This window comes from Elaeis guineensis, chromosome 10 (assembly GCF_000442705.2).
Source record: "Elaeis guineensis isolate ETL-2024a chromosome 10, EG11, whole genome shotgun sequence".
In the NCBI taxonomy this organism is placed as follows: Eukaryota; Viridiplantae; Streptophyta; class Magnoliopsida; order Arecales; family Arecaceae; genus Elaeis; species Elaeis guineensis.
In genome coordinates this window covers 38,873,673-38,894,951 of record NC_026002.2, presented here as the reverse complement: position 1 = coordinate 38,894,951, position 21,279 = coordinate 38,873,673, and the positions used below count along the sequence as shown (strand labels likewise).

Genomic DNA, 21,279 nt, shown 5'->3' with positions numbered 1-21,279 from the left:
AAATACCTCTTTTATATTATGATATCCTAGGTCATATTATGACATATTGCATTTAGAAAATCATAATTTAACATAGAATGTCATAATATGCTACAGGATATCATAATTTCTGAATCATATTATAACATTCTGCGTGTAGAAAATCATAATAAGCCACAAGATGTCATAATTTTTTTTAAAGAGCAAAAATATTTTCATCATACAAATTTTTTAAATAAAAAAATGAAACTATAGGCATTAAATACGTATTAGAAAGTAACGACTACGTGAACCAATCACATAAAGCAGTGTACTCCACGTTGGATTTTCTACACTGCTCGCAATGCACAGAATCTCATTTGAACATACAAGCATTCATAAATCAAATTTTGACCTTCTTCAAATACCTTCTTTCTGGTGCCCAACTGAAGCATTTTAATGGCATTGCAAAGCATCAAGTCAAAATTGCACTTGCAAAAATAATTAAATGTAGAACTTACGAATTGTTTCAGGATTTGATGCGCTAGTAACATGATGAGTGCTAAGAGAAATCTTGAATCGATGGCATGCAAACTTTTCATTGCTCGAGCGGACATGTATAACAATATAAAGCCATGACAACTAAAGAAATACATTCATCAATCAAGATGTCACATGCCACAGCAACTAGTATGGTTGCCATGCACACCAAACAACCACTCTTTTGTTCAAATCTGGCTTGTGAGTGATAAAGCTCCTAGCAAAACCAGTATGATGAAGCAAAAGCACTAGAATTGTGACTTGTCAAGGCTATCAAAGTAGGGATGTTCCATTGCTGCTTTGGCTGATATTCTGTTAGCTGGGTCATGTTGAAGCATTTTCTGCAAGATTCATGACACAACAAACTCAATTTTGAAGAAAACTTCCCAATAATCAGCAGTTTATGCTCACCCAAATGAGTAACAATAAAGCATTTATGCAAGGTATACAGAACAATAAATTATCAACTAGGATGTTTAGCAACACTTCAGAGAATTATTACTGTCAAACAGGTTTTCAGTGGGAGAGCTACCATGTGGATGTTGTATCATTCTGACATGCATTGGCACCAAAAATAGAAGTATGACTAAAATGATCATTTGACCATTTCAATTTACTGGTCCTCCCTATTTCAAATTCCCCCCAAGTGTTGTTTCAGTTGTATTAAGACAGGTCTCAAAAGAATTGGCAATGTAACTGGGTAGATCATCCAAAAATAGAAGTATGACTAAAATGATCATTTGACCATTTCAATTTACTGGTCCTCCCTATTTCAAATTCCCCCCAAGTGTTGTTTCAGTTGTATTAAGACAGGTCTCAAAAGAATTGGCAATGTAACTGGGTAGATCATCCAAGACTATCTGATGATTTTTTAAAGCTTTAAAATTCCTTTTAGCAAGTAAAAGGTGCCCAGGTAGCAGTATTGGTGGTGGGCATACTTTGTCCAAATGTGCACCCTTATTCTTGTGTGCTGGACTCTCAGGGGCTAGCACTTAATTTTCCTAGTTGTATTAGTTTCTAAGTTCAACATTGTTACAGAACTCCTCTAAATATCAGCATCTAGCTAAACCCAGTAAACAGATAGTGTCAACTAAATACGTTTGACCTTTTGGAAAACTCATCATTCAATCTCCCTAGATAGAATTGGAACCTTCATCATTTGGTGTCAACTAAACCAGCTGATATATATTTAATGCGAGTCATTTAAACTATTTGAAGATGACAGCATGACCAAAGAAAAAACAAATGGCAGTAAAGAAGCTCATCCAATATCAACTTCGACTAAAAACCAGTTATAAGCACAGTCAACTAAATCAATTTCTCCCTTGGAAAATTCATCACCTTATCTCAGCCTGGAGGGACTTGGTTCAAGGATCTGATTTCTAATTTGAGCCATTTAAGGTAATTTTAAAATGAATATGTGATTTACCGATAGAAGGTCCACGCCTTCAGCTTCCAAGCCTGGAACTGCACGTGCCAAGTTCTGGGGCTCCCACTGTGGATATTCGTGCCAATCACGCAGAGTGCTAACTCCAGGCCATTGTTCCTCAGTTGGAGTCCCTAACAACCTTTCAGAGAATGCATCATCTTTATCATAGAAGTGTAGAAGCATAATGGATGTACAAGAAAAATGTCAATATCAATCACATGTTAGTGTAGCCTATGTCAAATCCACATGTATAGAGAGGTCAGTGTGTGAGGTGCCCCTTGGCCTAGGATAACTGAAAAAACAAATAATCTAGTTGGCATCATATTATTGTATTCAATTTAATCTTTCTGTACGGGATTGAGTCAAAAAGGTGGGATGTTTCATCCTATTTCATTTCGGCAAAAGTATTTGACTAATATCTGTCTGACATAATTAATTAAATTCAAGTCAATATAACGAAAGTCAACCTAATCAACCTAAGGTTAATTAATTGTGAGCCTGTAAGTTGATGGATTTTAGGTAAAAGGAAAGGAGAAGTAGAATCTATATAGCAACTGCCATTTACATATTTTGGTTTCAACATTCATTTTATAATTTATTAGCAGTACAAAGGCATATGTAGTGTGTCGTTGCAAGAAAAAAAAGAAAAGAAATTATAACCATCAGTTAAAGGAAAATATCTATATTCTCTACTTAACACCTCATGAAATTAAAGTTTACTCATCTCTGGAACATGCAATGCATGTGAGACATAGAGAGAAAAATTATTCAGCCAATTTGAGTTGCCCCCAAAATAAAAGAGAAAGTCTTACCCTCTTAGAAAGTGTAATTTGGAAAATATTAGATTAGAGAGATATAGAGTACTTTCTATGTTACTACTTTGGGGATTTCCCTTCTTAATTATGCCCGTTCTTTTGTTGAGAGATGGCTCTCTCTCCATGTAGAAAGTCCAGCCAAACAAGGGCAGTCCAATAACAGGGGGAAAAGGGTCCGTAACCAAACACTTTCATATAAAACAAGAGGCTTTCCTATGAAATAGTAGAGATGGTGATAATGATTTTTAATACTTTTACATATAAAATTTGTTGAATGGGAGATTGATGAAGATAGAAAAGAAGTTAAAAGCATTTCAGTATAAATGATTCTTGTAGATGGTAAAGTTTTTAGGGCATGTCCAACATTTCTATAGGTGGTAGGGATTTTATCTATAGAACTTTCAGTAGTAGAATTTTTTATAAAGAGCCATTTGAAGTTTGATAACTACATTTCTAAAGTGATATGGAACTTTAACAACTATTAGATAATCAAACTGAGAATGTTCTTTTAGTATTAGGAAATGCTAATAAGAGATGTGGTATAGTGTTTTCAACTGTCTGACTATGTGTACCATCAAATGCTCTTAATTTATAAATAAATTATTTCAATATATTTTAATTTAAATAAAATAATAACTAAAAAATTTTATATTTATTAAGATAGAACATTATATTTATAATATCATATTACAATAATATTATTATAATATAACAATATAATATTATTATTTTAATACAAACTATAATAGTATTATAATCTAATAATATTATGTAATTCTATTAAGATTATTATAATATAACATCATAAATACTATATCCTATACTATATTATATTGTTGCTATATTCCAAAAATGTTATTATTAAGTATCATTAATTTATTAGTATTTTATATTTTAATCTAAATAGTACAACAAATAATATAATTATTTTTTGATGGATGATGAACAAGTAATAAAGAATATCATAATAGTAAAGTGGGTAGTTCCTCATTCTAACAACAATATAAATGTTTGACTTTGTTCATTCAGATGCAAAATGGCAATATAGTTGCTCGTATATCCACAATCATCGTAGCAAAATAAATGTTTGCCAGCATTCCTTAACATCCATGTTACAAGCATAATATCCGAAACAAGATAGGCAGAAGTGGTATCAATCACCGGCTGATATGGTACAGTATCGTATCGATACTCGATACAGCATGGCATGCTGGTCAAGCCAACACACCAATTTGTTTTGTTTTGTTTTCTTTCTTTTTTTGATTTTTATGATATCTAATCAATTTTTTATTATTTTTTTTAATGATTTTAAGTCTGAATTGATGTTTCTTGACATTATTTGATGTCTGTATCATTCTGGTATACCTGCAATTAAGCATGTGATGCGGATCTGAATCTAACATAATGTTATGTCAAAGAAGCATAATTTTACAAGGATTAGATATTATTGAATAAATTCTCAAATCAATTAAAAAATATAAAAATAAATAATCAATACATATCGAGATTTAGAATCTTGTCGAGCATCGATGTTGTTCATAAATATCTGGATCATGCATACATAATTTGGTGGAATATTGGCCATCCTTCTAAACTATAGTCCCCTATGCTCATCCCATAAGGTATGCATAATAGATTGCAACTTGCCTCAGATCTTTCACCGAAGCTCCAGCTCTGAGAGGTATCCTCGGATTGATAATATAGCTATGTAGGCGCCCATCCAAATATGACAACAACAAAATCCAATCCGTAAGATACTCAAGAATGCATAGGTTAGTAATCGCTGGAAGACAATACCTTAGGTGTACTATATCCATATCCATATGGATCATAAGCTACATATAGTTGTGAATAAGAAGATCCAGAATATGATGAAGAACATGATATGTTTATAGATCCAACTCCATATGCAAGATCATTTGCGGCTGCATGATATCCTGAATGACCTCGATGAACTTGTCATCTGTAAAAATTGTATCCTTGTAGGTTATACTAGCTCGTATATCGTGATCCCTTTCCTGTGTAACATACATAAACTGAAACTCACCAGTGAATCGAAGATCACATTAAGGCTGCATTTAGCTGCATTTCACAAATAGTGGTCTCCTGTCCTCTGCTTCCTTCATGACTATCAAATCCATGACCATCAAAAGAACTACCATCATTACTCTATCTGGTCTCTGAATCTAATTGAACTGGATCAACTAATTATTCCACCCTCTCCATCGGGTTGCAACTATCTTTCCTTTTGCTGTCTCTTATGGGCACTTTCGGTATATAGCTACATTGGGATAACCGCCGGAGAGGGCAAACAGCTCCGATGGAGAGGCTGAAGCAGTCAATTGATCTAGTTCACTCAGATTCAAAGATCAGATAGCGCGGTGATGGTAGTAGTTTTGATGGTCATGAATCAAATAGTCATGGAAGAAGCGAAAGGCAGGAGACCACTGTTTATGAGACGTAGTCGCAAGATGATCTTCGATTCACTAGTGAGCCTTAGTTTACATATGCCACACAGGATATGGATCATAGTTCATAAATTAGTAGAGCTTACGAGAATATGATTTCATATAAATGATGGGCTCCTCGAGATCATTTAGGATATCATGCAGCTATAGATGATCTCATACATAGAGTTGGATCCATGGACGTATCAGGTTCATCATATTTTGGATCCTTTTATCCATAGACAACTTATGATCCATACAGATATGGGTATGATGCATCTGAAGTATCGTCTTTAGCGACTACTATCCTATACAATCCGAAGCATCTTACAAATCAAATTTTACTGTCGATATATTTGGATGGGCTCCTCTACAACCATACTATAAGCCCGAGGACACCTCTCAGAGTCAGAGCTTCAACAAAAAATCTGGGACAAGTTACAATACAATACACATTTTATAGGATGAGCACAAAGGACTACAATGCTGCATGGTTAGAGGGATGAGCCAATATTCCATTAGATTATGTAAATATTCAGATATTTATGAACGATATTGGCGCTCGACGAGATTCTAAATCTTAATATATATTGATTATTTATTTTTATATTTTTTATTAATTTGAGTATTTATGTTTTTTATATATAGTTGTTATAAGATTATTCTCCTTTGACATAACATTATGCTAGATTCAGATCCGCATCATGCTTAATCGCAGGTGTACTAGAGTGATATAAATGTCAAATAACATCAAGAAATATCAATTTGGATTTAAATTGTATAAAAATAATGAAAAATGGATTAGATATCGTAGAAATCCAAAAAAAAAATAAAATAAAAAAATTGGTGTACTGGTCAAACTAGCACGCCACACCATACCCAGTGTTGGTATGGTACCGAATCGATATCATACTATATCGATTGGCGATCGGTACCGATTTCGCCTACCTTCTTGTAGTTGATCAATCTCTAAGCAATTAGGAGAGAGTACATCCTCATCATCAAAAGGTTAAACTAAAAATTTTTATCTACATGATTATAGCGATAAAAAGACACCAACTTAAATAATTGTGGCAATCAAATGTATTTTAAATTAATTTTTAAAAAATTCCATTGCTATGATCCATGTCATCACCTAAAAGAGCTGCTAGCCCTCCAAGAAGTAGATTTTTGCCCTCCAAAAGCAAGGCTTAAATAGACATGATATTTAGTATCAAGGTTTTCTGTATTGATGCTTATTGTATTATACCTAGGGCTGGAACTAGACTCGGGCCGAGCCAACTTCAGGTCGAGCTTCAGGCTAGGCCCAAAATAGTTCAAGCTAGGTTTGGGCCTAAATATAAGGCCCATTTATCTTTTGGGCTGGAATCGGGCATATCTTTGGACCAGCCTGGGACCGATCCCGGCCCGAGACTGAATTTCAGTCCAATCATTAGCCCAAAAATCTATTCATATGATATTTTTGTATTAAAAGGAAAACCTTTTCCGAAGTGCTTCTGCAAAATAATGACAAGGATATTTTGAGTAAGAAAGAAGCTGTAGATTTCTTGGCCAGATTAGGCACTTATTATCATAGAATATTTTGAACCGTCCCAAGTTTGGAGTTAACAGGACTGATGATGCTTGATACATTGCAGCTATTCGGAAGGAACTGCAATTCATTAGACAAGTCAAAGCTGCAGATGAGTATGCATGCTGGTTTGTATCAGTGCATCAACATCTGAATTAGATTAAAATCCCTAGTCACACCATCTTATCAACGACTGCTGGTGTTTGTTACAGAATTCAATGAATTTTTTTATGAAGGTAACAGCAAAAGATGGTTCGTTTACAAGGCTGTGCAAAATAAATCATCAGGAATAGTTTCAAAGGGGAAACTTCATCTTGAGCTATTGATAAGATGCAGAAAGCTGAACCACAGACAACTCAAAATCCTCCAATGTTCTGAATATCGAAAAGCAAGTCCCACCTATTCTAATTATAAGAGAAAAGAAAGAAACAAGAATTGTAGTGGAACAATATGTTTAAATTGCAGTTTAATCCCAAGTGATTGCAAAACCAACACAAATAGAGTGCTCTGCTCTCATGACTACAAATCCAAACATGAAAACCCATAAACCATTATTACTGAAAGTTGTCTCCATTATTAGGATTTGTAAACACAGCATTCCTCCAAAAAAAAGTCCCATAATTACAAATCGGCATTCATGACCGTTTGCAAGTCAACTTAAGAACAATATTGTGTAGACTATAGCTTTTTCTTAAGAACAATTTTGAAAATGATCTGGGCCGACCTGATTGGGTTTGAGCCGAGCTCGGGCCTTAAATTTTAAAATATTTTTGGGCCTAAGCCCAGCCCGAAGCCTAAAAAAATATTTCGGGCCGGGCTCAAGCAAGGGTGTAGCCCGACCCAGCCGGGCCCGTTTCCAACCCTAATTGTACCAGCCTGATAAGGTACTAGTATGGTATGGGGGCTCAACACAATATTGTATTGACACGATATTGTTGGTCTTGCCTCCAACAACCTACCATGCATCGTCATAAGATTGTACCATTCTAACCCAACTCATTTTTATAAGTTATTGGTACATGGTTTCATACTGAGACTAACGACCTTGGTCAATAGTCATTCATCATATGATATTAAATATTATAGCATACATATTGTTAAGCTAAATTTAGGAATAAACTAAATATGGTGAGTGAATGGGTGGAGGTGAATATGCAAAATTTATCATTAAAATAATGGAAAAAGGAAGTAGACACCAAGAGAGAAGGTCAAGGGTATTTCGAAAGAAAAGTGATAGACTAAGTGTAGATTGACATATTCCAAAATTCAAAAATCACCGTGGAGTTTTACATGGAAGGCTTAAAAGAAGAGGGTAAAAAGAAACAACTAGTGTAAACATTACTCTAGCCTAAAAACCAACATAATCAAGCCTTGGTAATAAATTCTGTGGACCAAACAATTTATGTAGATGTTATGATTCAGCCTATCTGATGTTAATATTTCTGAAACAATTCCAAAACTTGGTTATTACATAGTAACACAATCATAAACACAATAAGAAACATGATTTATCATTAATGTAAAGGAGAAAAAAATTCTGTTTTTCTTCACAGAACCTGAAGATGTGAAGCAATTGTTGCAATTCTGAGTCACCTGGAAAAAGAGCTTGTCTCCTCACCATTTCAGCTGCATCAACAAATACATGAATAAGATATGGGAGTTGTTGTAGCTCCAGAGGAAATACTAAATCAAGTCATGCAACAATCTTCCATTTTGTCTGATTATCTCTCTGTAAGTTTATTTGAAATAGGGAATTATAAAACTTGATTTTGTGTAAAATAAGTTCATAAGACTGACTTTTCCAGTTTTATGTGATGGATGCCTATGCAAGCTGGGATGAAAAAGGTTGAGGGTTGACGTTAGGTTGACAACCAATTGTAGGAAGCATGTCAAACTCTAAAATAGTTTCAAGTTAGATATTAACCAAATTTGATATTTATGAGTATAATAAGGATGTCCCTTGTTTCAGATGAGTATAACAAGCACGTCAAACTCTAAAATAGTTTCAAGTTAGATATTAACCATATTTGATATTTATGAGCACAATAAGGATATCCCTTGTTTTAGATGATATGTTGAGATAACCTGATTGTGGTAGAAGTGGCTGGGGCATCACTTATAAGAAACATGCTGCATGTGATCTGAGTGACGCGAGAATAAGGAGAAAAGCTTAACACCAAAGGTGGCATTAAAAATGCTCCATGAACGAGGATTCAAAAAGCAGATGCCAGATAATTGGGGGAACAGTTTATGATTATGGAGTTATAGTCATTATGGTTATAATATGTGAACTTCTCTAGCATGGGTTTTGTGCAAAGTGAAATCAAATAGTTTTATAAATCTCATTTATTTCATGCTTTCTATTATTAACCTTGTTTTAGGAAAACATCACAACCAAACAGCTCCTAAAGGCTAAAGTATAATCATATGAACCTACAAGGGTCTATGGAGCTGTTGATCTTTTGCATAATACATGAGGCATGTTTCAAATAAGGTCAGAAGAACATGGCTCTTCAACAATTGAAACACTTAGAGGGTTTGTTAAAGAGCGCTCTAGGTCAACAAATACCAAGAAGGTACCACAACTCTGGACATAAATAGCAAGGTCATGTATGGTCACTTCATCAGACAAGCCCACATGAGATACAGTATTGTATAATGTATAACATTGGAAAAAATGGTGATCACTTAGAACAGAACTGAGAATATATATATATATATATATATATATATATATATACTATGGTCACAGCGAGAACCATAGCATAGGTTAGACACTAAGATTGGACACCTAATACTATTGGTGAACAGGGTGGAAGCTACTAATGAAGGACACGGACATAGTGGTTGCTACTAGGCGGACGCTATGGTGGATGATGTGGACAGAGTGGATGTTACAGAGTGGATACTATTAGGCAGACACTATGGTGGGCGCTACTATGGATGCTATGGTGGGCACTATGAGGTGAACACTAGTGGATGGACACTACAGGATGAATTCTACAGGTTGTCCTAAAGATTGCTTACAGGTTAAGGTACCTAAGGGTTATCTATCTAAGGTTTACCTATGGTCACACTATAGGCTACCTAAGGGTGACATTAGAAAAGGGATACTAGGCTGCTAAGGTTATACTAAGGTTTCCTATGGGAATCTATGGGTTTCCTAAAGGTTACCTAAAAGTTTATCTAAAGGGTTATCCTAAAGATATACTACGAGTTACACCTAAGGTTACCTATGGATAACTAAGAGTTAGACTATCTAAGTTATCTAAAGTTTATTTAATTAAACTATGAGTTACCTAAGGTTACTTACTAACTAAGTTACCTACGGGTTATCTTTTTTGTATTTTTTAATTTTTAATTTTTATGTATTTTTTAATAGAGTTTAATTTATGTTAAACATTACTTATCCTATTATCTACGTGTAAGTTACCTACTTACTACAATTTTTATAATTTATTATTATTATTTTTTTAAATAATATATAAATAGTACTGAAATAGTTTGCAAATAGTATTTTTAAAGTAGTGTTTTGAAATGGTGGTGGTCAGGAAAATGATGAAGGAATATGAAACATACAAATAATATTTCTACTATGCAAATAGTATTTAAATAGTGTTTTGTCAAATAGTAATTCCACAAAATAGTTATGAATAGTAACTAATGAATAGTAACTATGAATGCAGGATGCATGCAACGATGAAAGAAGATGAAACTTAAAAAAAATAAACACTATATAAACAGTATTTAAAACAAAATAATACAAAGAAACAAAGAAAACACAAAGAAACAAAGTAACTAAAACTTTGTTAAAACATGCATGAGTATGTATATATGAAAACATATGAGAAACTTACACGATGAAGGAAACAAAGAAACAGTATGGATTTACAGAGGATGGAGAAAGCTTGCAGGAGCTTGCTTCTCTCCGACTACGGACTTCTGAATGCAAACTTCAAATTTTTGTACAGGACTCTTGAACAAACAGGGCTTTTGTATAAGGACTCAAGAGACTATACAAAAAAAACTATACAAAGGGTACAAGACAGGAGGAAGAAGAGGATTATTTGGTGGAACACTCCTTCTCTGACTTGTAACTTCTACCTGGCATATGATCTTCAATAAACTTTTCAGAGGAGCTACTGGCTCTTAGGATTGCTCTTGAAGCATTGTCGAGGCTCTTCCTCCAATGCTGGTATTTGGGGTCTTCTTATAGAAAATTTGGCTAGCTTTTGCTTGGGCTTCAAGTAACTTAGTGCTGAAGTAACTTGGTGATGAATCAACTTTGTCGGTAAAGTGGCCTACTGTTAAAGTGACTTGTTGGTGAAGCATCTGTCTACTATTTCTTGTCGGTGAAGCATTTGCCTACTGTTGAAGTGACTTGTTGGTGAAGTATCTCCTTGGTGAGGTGGCTTGTCAGTGGCTTGTTGATAAAGAAATAATTTGTAAAGTGGCTTGGATGTCTTGCTGGTGGAGAACAACTTTGGGTGGTGAAATGACTTTTGCTGGTGACAAGGTGAAATGTTCTGGATGGAGCATCTGGAAGGAGTCTTTGCTAATTGTTGATGAAGAGACAATTTTTGCTGGTGGTATGATGGAGCATCTACTATTTGTTGCTTTTGAAGGAAATTACTTAAATTTTGAGTATAATCAACTTGAAGAAAGATTAGCGTAGTCTTTTTTTCCCTTCTTCTCTGGTACTATCTTTATAGGATTTCTTCTTCAGTATTGGATTGTGGAGTTGAGCTACCAGAAGAAGATTCTTCTTCATTAATTTGGGCAAGTGATTCAAGGAGTTTTTTATATTCTGATTTGGATTTGGCTTCTGCAAGTTTAAAACTAGTGGAGGTTTTTTGTTGGATGAATTTGTCTGTAGAATGTTCAAGTGGATTTTGGGAATTTTTGGAGATCCATTCAAGGACTTTGGTTTTAGTGGCTTTCTCAAGATTAAATTCTTGCCACCATTTTACTATGAACTTTCTTCCAAGGGCAGTAGGAAATGAAGGGCTTTGGATAAAAGTGTATTCCCAACATGTGATCCATGATAAGGCAAACTGAGAAGAAAAATTAAGAAGAAATGAGAATTTTTGCTCTTTGGGGTTTGGTTAGTAATATTTGCAATAAGTTTCAGAACCTTCTTGGACAGAGGATGGAAGAATCTCAGTAGTAAGTCCAAAACATTCCCACCGGTTAGAAAACCAATAGGAAAATTTGTATGATACCCCTGTCTTAAAATAGAAGAACCATGAATGCTTAAAATCATTGTTTTTGAAGAGGAATGCAAAATACCATGCATTTTGATAGTCCCAGTAGTTAAAAAATTGAGGATCAAATTTTTGAGAAAATCTTTTAAAATTACTGGGGTTATCATTCCAATCTGTTGGTGTTAAAACTTTAAGGATTTGCATTGATGAATGTGTAGCTTCTAATGGATTTACCTTTAATTTATGGTGTTTAAAAGCCACAGAATTTGTTTCTATTAAAATGTATTCATAAAAGTTGTGTTTCTACAGGATCATATGGTTGAAAATGCCATCCATGTGGAAAGATTTTTTCTACTATTTGTCTAGGGGTGTTTTCAAAATACTCACCTTCTATAGTGAGGATTAGTTGTTGTTGGGTTTTATCAATATATTTTGAAAAAGAAAATCTTCGAGGAAATCTTTGAATTGGTGTGGGATCAGAAATTCCCACAATCGATTTTTGCTTTAAATCTAATTGTTGAAGAGTTTTTTAGAAAATTTCAACTACTTTTTGAAAAATTTCCATATCCATTAAGGCTGGATTTGTCTGTGCTATATTGGCTAATTCTTCTGTGGTTAGGTTTGGATGACTCTCAACTGGAATTTTTTGTTCCTCTTCTGGTCTTGTATCAGTTTGGTACCAGGATAATTGTTTTGGGGGAAAAGGTTTTGGAGATGGGATTTGTCCTAAGGAGACAAGACCTCGACTAGAGGTAGGTTTAGTAATTGGAAGTTTTGAGGCTATAGTTTTCTTAGGAGCCATTTTTGAGTAAACTTTCCTACAGGAATTCACGAGATAGAAAATCAGGTAAGGAGTTATTTTTCCCCTCTATGAACTCAATATCAAAATCGAAAACTGATCAAATAGCCTGCCATCTGGCAAATATTGGCTCGGATGCCAGATTTTTTACATCTTTTTTCAAAACAATTTTTGCAGATCGGCAATCAACTCTTAATAAAAATTTTTGGTTGAGTAAATCACTTTGAAATTTGAGAATGCATAAAACAATGGAAAGTATCTCCTTTTTTATGGTTGAGTAATTTTTCTTAGTATTCCATAATCCTGAATGATATTGAACAAGTTATTCTTGGTTATCTTGTTTTTGCTTAAAAATACCTCCATAACCAATATCAGAAGCATCAGTTTCAACTATTTTGAATAGCTTGGGATCTGCTAAGTACAAACAAGGTAGGGATTTGATTTGTTCTTTTATCTTCTAAACAATTTGAGTATGCATTGAGTTCCAAGGTGGTGGAGATTTTTTAAGTCTTTCATAGAGAGGTTTTGTGAGAGGATTTAAGTTCTTATAATAATTTGAGACACAATTTAGACTTCCTAAAAATCTCTGAAGTTGTTTTTTTATCTAGAATCTCATCAAAAAAAATTTCTCCAAACTCTATAGATTTATGAATTGGTTTAGTAGTTCCATTATATATTTCATATCCCAAGAATCTTATTTTTGTCTTAAACAACTCCATTTTTCTTTCTGAAATTACTAGTCCATTTTTAATAATGGTTGATTCAAAGGTTTTTAAATGTTTTATATGTTGTTCAATTGATTTTGAGAAAATTAAAACATCATCTGTATAAACTATTATAAATTCTGTAAAGGGATTGAAAATATCATTCATTATTTTCTGAAATTCAGAAGGTGCATTTTTAAGGCCAAATGGCATAACATTCCATTCATATTGTCCGAATGGAACTGTGAAAGCTGTTTTGTACCGATCTTTTTCATCTATTTGTATTTGCCAAAATCTTGACTTTAAATCAAACTTTGAGAATATTCTAGCCCCTATTATTCTACTTAATAGATCTTTTTTATTTGGTAAAGGATATCTAATCCATTGGAGGGCATCATTTAAGGGTTTGTAATTAATAACTAATCTAGGTACTTCTGTTTCTAATTCTGCTCTTTTCTGAACATAAAAAGCTGCACAACTCCATGGAGATTTGCTTTCTCTGATTAGTTTTTTAGAGAGTAGGGTCTTTATTTCATTTTTGCAGAAGCTTAAAGTTTCTCTGTTCATTTGTATGGGTCTTGCTTTTGTTGGGATTTTTCTTTCATTTAAGTCTTTTTCATAGGGCAATTGGACTGTATGGTATTTCCTATTCCAAATGGCATTAGGTAATTCAGAGGAAATTGTTTTATGGAGTTGCGTTTTTATCTTGTCAATAATTTCTCTTATGGTAAGGGTTTCTAATCTTTTTTCAATTCTTTGCTGGTCTAATTCTTCTTTTAAAAATTTTAATTGTTTTTGTTTTTGATTAATTTGATTTAGAGATTGGATTCCAAGACTATTCAACTCTTTTAGATATGGGGGATTAATAAATTGAAATTTAGTTTCATGCCCATAAAGATTTGTTGAAATCCCATGATCATCAACTAAGAATGGTTTAATGAGGTTTAAGAAGGGTGTTCCTAAGGTTATCGATTGATTTACATTTTTAATTAGAATGAACGAAGTTTTTAAACATATTTTATCATTACATATATAGGCATCTGATAATTTAAACTTTATTTTGAGGTTTGACCCATCTGCAGTATTTAATTTTTCTCTTGTTTTTTCAAAGTATTTAGTAGGTATCAATCCTTCTTGTATACAATTTGAATCTGCTCCGGAATCTATTAGGGCTATAGTATCAAGTTTAAATTCCTCTTTTATTACTAACGTAATTCTAACATACCATTTCTGAATTGTTATTTGTGCGACCAATCTTATGAAATCTAAGTTTTCTCTATATTTATTTGTCTGATTTTTTATTTGTTTGATTTTTGTTTTTAATTGATCGATTTCTGTCTGAATGTCTTGAATAGATAAGGACTTCTTTGGTTTATTTTTTCCTAAAAGCATCTGTAGCTTTAATAAAAATTCTTTTCTTTGGTTATTATCATCCATCCTGCTAATAGATTCTAATAGTAAATGTTGTTCTTTAGATATCACATAGATTTCCTTATTACGTTCTAGTAATTTAATATTTTCAGGGGTTTGAAGCATGTTTTCTTGCTGTAGGCATGGGCAAAGGTATTTAACTACCCTGCCAATGCCCTTTTCCCAATAAACTTTTATTTTCTTATTCAGGCAATTACATTTATCTTTATTAATAAATGTAGTTAAAGGTTTTTAAATAATTAGGAGAGTGACTAGAAAGTTTTTATGGTTATAAGGAGAATAGTCAAAAGGAAGGTAACTAGGATCTTAAGGGTTATTGGAAACTCTTATGTCTGTGAGAAAGAGAAGTGACTAAAAGATCCTAAGTATTATAGTTGTTAGGTATAAAATACCCCCATCCGAAGTTTGTAAAAGACCGACCCTTCCAGGATTTTTCCGGCTTCCGACCTTGTGTGGCGTCTCTCTGAACCCCCTCGACCGTCTGGACTTCTCCGACAATGAGCTTCTGCATTCATCTACCGGGCTGCTCTAAAGGCTCTCTAGGCCTCACTATCAGCCGACCTTCTACAGTGATCAACTATTCTCCAAATCCCTTCCGGACTTCTTCCGGCCACGGACGACCCTACTCCGAACTTCTTCCGGACTCGTCAATATCCGAGCTTCTCCGACAACGAGATTTCTACAGTACCCAGACTCCATCCAAGTTTCTACGACGGTCGACCGCCTTCCGGATTCCAACCGAGCTCTTGCGAGAGCCGAACTCCCACTGCAGACGTCTACTTTGGATATCTACTATAAGCGAATTCCATTCGAGCCTCTACTGTAAACGAATTTCTTCCGAACTTCTATTACAGGAAGACTTCAGCCGAGCTTCTCCATAGCGGATGGATTCCGGACGAGCTTCTACAATGGGACAGGCTCTACTAGCCAGGACCCTACTCCGAGCTTCCATGACAATCGATCCTCATCCGAACTTCTACAATAAGCGGCCTCCTTTCAGCCTTCTGCAAGAACCGGACTCCGTCTGAACTTCCTTAGTGGATGGATTCCGGACAAGCTTCTATAACAGACGGGCTCTAGCAGCTGGATTTCTACAACGGCCGATCGCCTCCGGATCCCCCAGACTCCTCCAGCGGACGAGTCTCCCCAACGCCATCCGAAGTCCACCGCCGGCCGACCCTCCACCAGATTCTTCATGAAACCGGACTTCTCCGGTGGATAATCTTCAGACGAGCTTCCACAACAGGCAAATCCCAGACGAACTTCTCTAGCAATCGGACTCCTACCGGACTTCACCAACAGAAAATCTCCATCCGAGCTTCTACAGCAGATGACTCCTGCTTGTAGCATCAGCGCCCGAGGCATCCGACAACAGTAGACTCGTCAGCAACCTCGGAACGTCCGAGCTTCTCCTAGATCGACGAGATAGAGAGCCATTCTGCTCCATCAGACATCCCAACCGAGATTCAGCTGACAGATTCGAACTCTCTGGCAAGTCGCGACAATGGCTGCTACCTTACCCCACACTATGTAACGGATTCCACGCGGCTCCACCACTCTCTGGCAAGCCACGACAAGGGCCACTACCCTACTCCACTCTCTGGCAAGTCACGACAACGAACACCACTCCACTCTTCGTAACAAACTCCACGTGGCCCTGAACGGCCCCTGACGCCACTACTCTCCATAACAAACTCCGTGCGGCTCTGAACGGCCCACTACCAGACGGTTACAGACGTCGCTGTCAATCAGTTATGCTCTCCGTCTATAAAAAGAGACCCTCAGATACATTTTTCTCTAAGCTCTAAACTTTATCTCGAAACTCTGCTAAAACTCCCACTCAAGCACTCCATTTCTGTTGAAGCAGAGTACTGACTTGAACGTCGGAGGGTCTTGTCGGAGCACCCCCAACTCCGGTTTAGACTTCCCTTGCAGGTCCCGACGGCGGCCGCGGTCATCCCAACTCCAGCTTCTCTGGCTTCAATGGAATTCTGCACCAACAGAATTGGCGCTAGAAGGAGGGGCATGTGTCTTCGCAGTATCCTTGTTCTTAAAGGAGTGCTCAACGGGACTGTCTTCGGTCATCTTCTCCGACATCCTCTTCTCCTTCTCCTACTAGACCTCCACCTGATGCCTCCCCGAAAGGCATCCACCAGGCGATCCACCGCCTCCGCGGCCAGATCTCAGCGAGCTACGCAAGATCCGGCCTCATCTCTAGTTTTCGAGGCTCCTCCTCCGGCAATGGCAGTCGGCATGGAGTAGTTCGACCTGCTGGTTCAGCAGGTCAGAGGCCTCACCGAAGCAGTGCAGGCCATGCAGCAATAGCAGCAACAGCCGCAGGCGTCAGTGCGGTTGGAAAGAGCATCGTCGGAGTTCCAAAACCCGACGGTAGGGTGGGCCACTTGGGTCAGTCGCCCTGTCTTCCCCGAAAAGGGGAATCTGAGGGTGGAGAGCCCTCAGTCTGATCACGATTCCACCCCCGGAGGATCCCTACCTTCATTTTGTCAGAAGATCCTCGGGACTCGTAGTCGAGAGGACCTCCTGGATCAAAGGCTCCAGGAGATGAACTGGCGGATCGAAGAGCTCCGCCATGCTCCTCCTGCTTATGGTGAAGACATCTGTACTGACCCTCCTTTCTCTCAAATGATCATGCAGGAACCGATCCCGCCAAACTTCAAGCTCCCCCAATTCGAAAGCTACGACGGGACCTCGGATCCGGTTGACCACCTGGAGGCCTTCCGAACAATGATGCTGCTCCATGGCGCGCCAGATGCCATCCTGTGCCGAGCTTTCCTATCCACTCTGAAGGAAGCAGCAAGGAACTAGTACTCGGTGCTGAAGCCAGGTACTATCTTCTCCTTTGATCAGATGCGCCACCAGTTTGCGGCTCATTTTGTTAGCAGCCGGCATCCCCGAAGAGGTTCGAAGTCCCTTATCAACATCAAGCAGAAGGAGGGAGAATCCATCCGAGCTTACATCAACCGTTTTAACATTGCCGCGTTGGAGGTCCGAAACTTGGACCAATCGGTCGCGATGGCCGCCCTGAAGGGCGGTCTCCAAAAAAACGATCTTCTGTTTTTTCTGAAAAAGAAATATCTCAGGGACTTTGCTGATTTGCTGGCTCGGGCCGAAGGATATGCCCGAGCAGAAGAAGCCTTCAAGATGAAGGACGAGGAGGCCGTGAAGGAGCGGCAGGCGGGAGACTCCAGCAAGCCCGCAGTTGAAAAAGAGCCGAGTGAAGCTCGACCGCGTTCTCGAACTCCTCCCAGACACAGGCGTGTCCGGACTCCTCCCCAAGCTCGTAAGCAGAGAAGCTCGGACCACAGAGTTCGGCGGAGCTCTCCCCAGGAAGATTCCACAGCTACGCCCCTCTCAACACATCGAAAACTTAAGTGCTGATGGAGGTTAGGGAGCAGCTGCCAAGGCCGGAAAGGATGCGCACGCATGTCGGAAAGCACAATCCTAACAAGTTCTGCCTCTATAATCGTGACCACGGCCACGACACGGAGGAGTGTATTCAGCTCCGAGCTCATCTCGAAGCTCATCAGACGAGGTCGGCTCGACAGATTCATTCGACGCCGACCTAAAGGTAGGGAAGATCGGCCTAGGGCCCTGCCGCAGCCGGAGCCGCCAAGAAGGGAGGAGCAGCCTGAAGATCGGCCTCCGATTGGGATTATCAACTCCATCTCAGGAGGACCCCGACGAGAAGCAGACCCTCCACGACTACAGGATTCGAAAAATCTACGGATGTATTACCAATAACTTTGCCTTAAATAAAAGTTTCATATTTGCATAATTTTTCTTTTAGCACGGGCTTATAACGACAGGAACTAACTACCTCATTCAATCGAAATTAAGCGTGTTAGGAACAGGAGGAAAACCTCATCCTAACACGAGCAAAGTCGAAGGCTCGATTACTTAAAGACCAGATGGGGGGAGAGGCCCTCGCAACGGCCCTTATGTGCCCCCACAGCCTTGTTAGGAACAGGAGGAGAACCTCGTCCTAACATGAGCAAAATCGAAGGCCCGTTACTTAAAGACCGGATGGGAGGAGAGGCCCTCGCAACGGCCCTTATGTGCCCCCACAGCCTTGTTAGGAACAGGAGGAGAACCTCGTCCTAACATGAGCAAAGTCGAAGGTCCGGTTACTTAAAGATCGGATGGGGGGAGAGGCCCTCGCAACGGCCCTTATGTGCCCCCATAGCCTTGTTAGGAACAGGAGGAGAACCTCGTCCTAACATGAGCAAAGTCGAAGGCCCGGTTACTTAAAGACCGGATGGGGGGAGAGGCCCTTGCAATGGCCCTTATGTGCCCCCACAGCTTTGTTAGGAACAGGAGGAGAACCTCGTCCTAACATGAGCAAAGTCGAAGGCCCGGTTACTTAAAGATCGGATGGGGGGAGAGGCCCTCGCAACGGCCCTTAGTGCCCCCACAGCCTTGTTAGGAACAAGAGGAGAACCTCGTCCTAACATGAGCGAAGTCGAAGGTCCGGCTACTTAAAGACCGAATGGGGGGAGAGGCCCTTGCAGTGGCCCTTACGTGCCCCAACAGCCCTGTTAGGAACAGAAGGAGAACCTCGTCCTAACATGAGCTGAAATTGACTGTCGGGAATAAGAGGAGAACCTCGTCCTGACACAAACAAAGACCCAATCGATCAAGACCGGGCGAGGAGGAAAGCCTCCTCAACGGCTCCCCTACTCTCTCACGACCCTGTTAAGAGCAGAGGGAAAATCCTCACTCGAACACAAAAAAAGAGAGGGGGAGATGAAAAGGGAAAGCGACGAACTACACCAGCGATAAATGAAAAACAAACTACATCAAAGACACAAGGGACCTCATTTCAACGAGAAAGGATACTCCTATCAAAAATCCTCAGTCGCTAAGAGGGAACTCGACACCGGTCGAGGAGAAATCGACTTCCTCAAAGTAACGAGAAGTTCGGGTCCCTAAGATCGAGCACCGGGAGGAAGCATCAAACTCAAATGGCCTCGAAAAGACCTACGATCATGAACAAGAAAGGCAAATCAACACGGCGACGATCGGGAACCTTCAAATAACGTCGGCATCGAACAAGACGGAAGGCAAAAGAAGTTCGGTAAACAACAACTTAATACAAGAATGGACAAGATAATGAAAAATTTCTTTTTCATTCCATTAGCGAAGTGTACATTACAAAGCCTTGAAGGCCAAAAAAGAGAAACAACAAGAAAAGAAAAAGAATACATGGAAAGATAAAAAAAAAGCTTTAAGGAAGCCCAGTTTCTTCCGACTTCGAGCTCTCGGTTCCGGTCCTTATTATGGATTGTCTTAAATTTTTGACTTCTTCCTCTAGTTCCATCTTTCTCAGCAGCATATCCCGATACATCTGGTGGAACCGCCGGCTCTCACCCTCCGACTCTCGAAGCCAAGTCCTCAAGACCTCGGACTCCGCCTCGGCATCTTTGACTGCCTGCTGCTCGTGGACCAGCTAAATCTTCAACCGCTGCAGTTCGGCCTCCTCCCGCCCAAGGGCCACAGACAGCTCTGCCATGGTCCCTCTCAAGGAGCGAAGCTCGTCGGAGCCTTGTGCAGAGGCAGGCTGGACTCTCTCAGACAGTTGCCTCTGAAGGCGGGCAACTTTGTTGGTCGCCGTCTGGAGCCTCCTTCGATAGTCCTTTACTTATCCGCTCCAGCTGACTCGGTAGGCGTTGTAGTTCGCCTCGGCGTCCTACAGCTGCTTTTGAAGGTCGGAGAACTTCGACCAGTCTCGATCGCGGTTGGCTTAGATTGTGAGCCAGGACGAGCTCCCTTCCAGCTGGCCGATCTTCTCTCGTGCGGCCGCCAGCTCGACTTCAAGGGAGCTGATCTTGGAAGCCTGAGTCCAAGATCGGTCGCTGGCACGTTTCCGAAGTTCCTCAAGCTCCGTCACGAAGTCGGCCTTCCTCTGGATGTATTCCATGAAACCTTTCTTGTGGAGGTCCCGAAAGCGAGTAGCCTCCGCAGTGGCCTCTGAATGGCTCTCCCTTAGCCGGCGAAGTTCATCTTCCAGCTTCTTGGATTTCTTCGTCAACTGACGAACTTCCCTTCGAAGGTCTTGAATCATCGACTTCAGAGGAATCCCCTCTGGCAGGGGAAGGGCTTCGGCAAGGCACTGTCGTTGGAAGACAACAGCGCCACGACTCAAATTAGTACAAGAAGACAAAAGAGAAGAAAAAAAATACAAAAAAACGGGACCCTCTGTAAAGAAGAATCCGATTTCATTGATTAAATAATTTTCAAGTACAAGAGAACGAAGAAAAGTCACCACAAAAGAAAAATACAAAGCTAGAGGTTTCGGACCTTTGGGGCAGTACAAGAAGACAAAAGAGAAGAAAAAAATACAAAAAAAGGGGGCCCTCTGTAA

The 21,279-nt window shown here is 38.8% G+C and overlaps 1 protein-coding gene across 3 annotated transcripts in view; it reads right to left on the bottom strand.

Annotated features, from left to right (window-relative positions):
* Positions 1-477: 477 nt before the first annotated feature.
* LOC105052337 (cyclin-dependent kinase B1-1) overlaps positions 478-21,279 on the bottom strand; it is a 70,357-nt gene continuing 49,555 nt past the window's right edge. For 2 of the 3 annotated variants that reach the window (XM_010933111.4, XM_010933112.4), the window contains exons 6-8: positions 8,316-8,385; positions 1,928-2,066; positions 478-839 (exon numbers count right to left, since the gene is read on the bottom strand). In XM_010933111.4, the coding sequence (XP_010931413.1) occupies positions 747-839; positions 1,928-2,066; positions 8,316-8,385 (302 nt within the window). In that variant the 3' untranslated portion in view covers positions 478-746. The remainder of the gene's footprint in view (positions 840-1,927; positions 2,067-8,315; positions 8,386-21,279) is intronic. The other variant, XR_012135016.1, reaches the window with a different exon arrangement.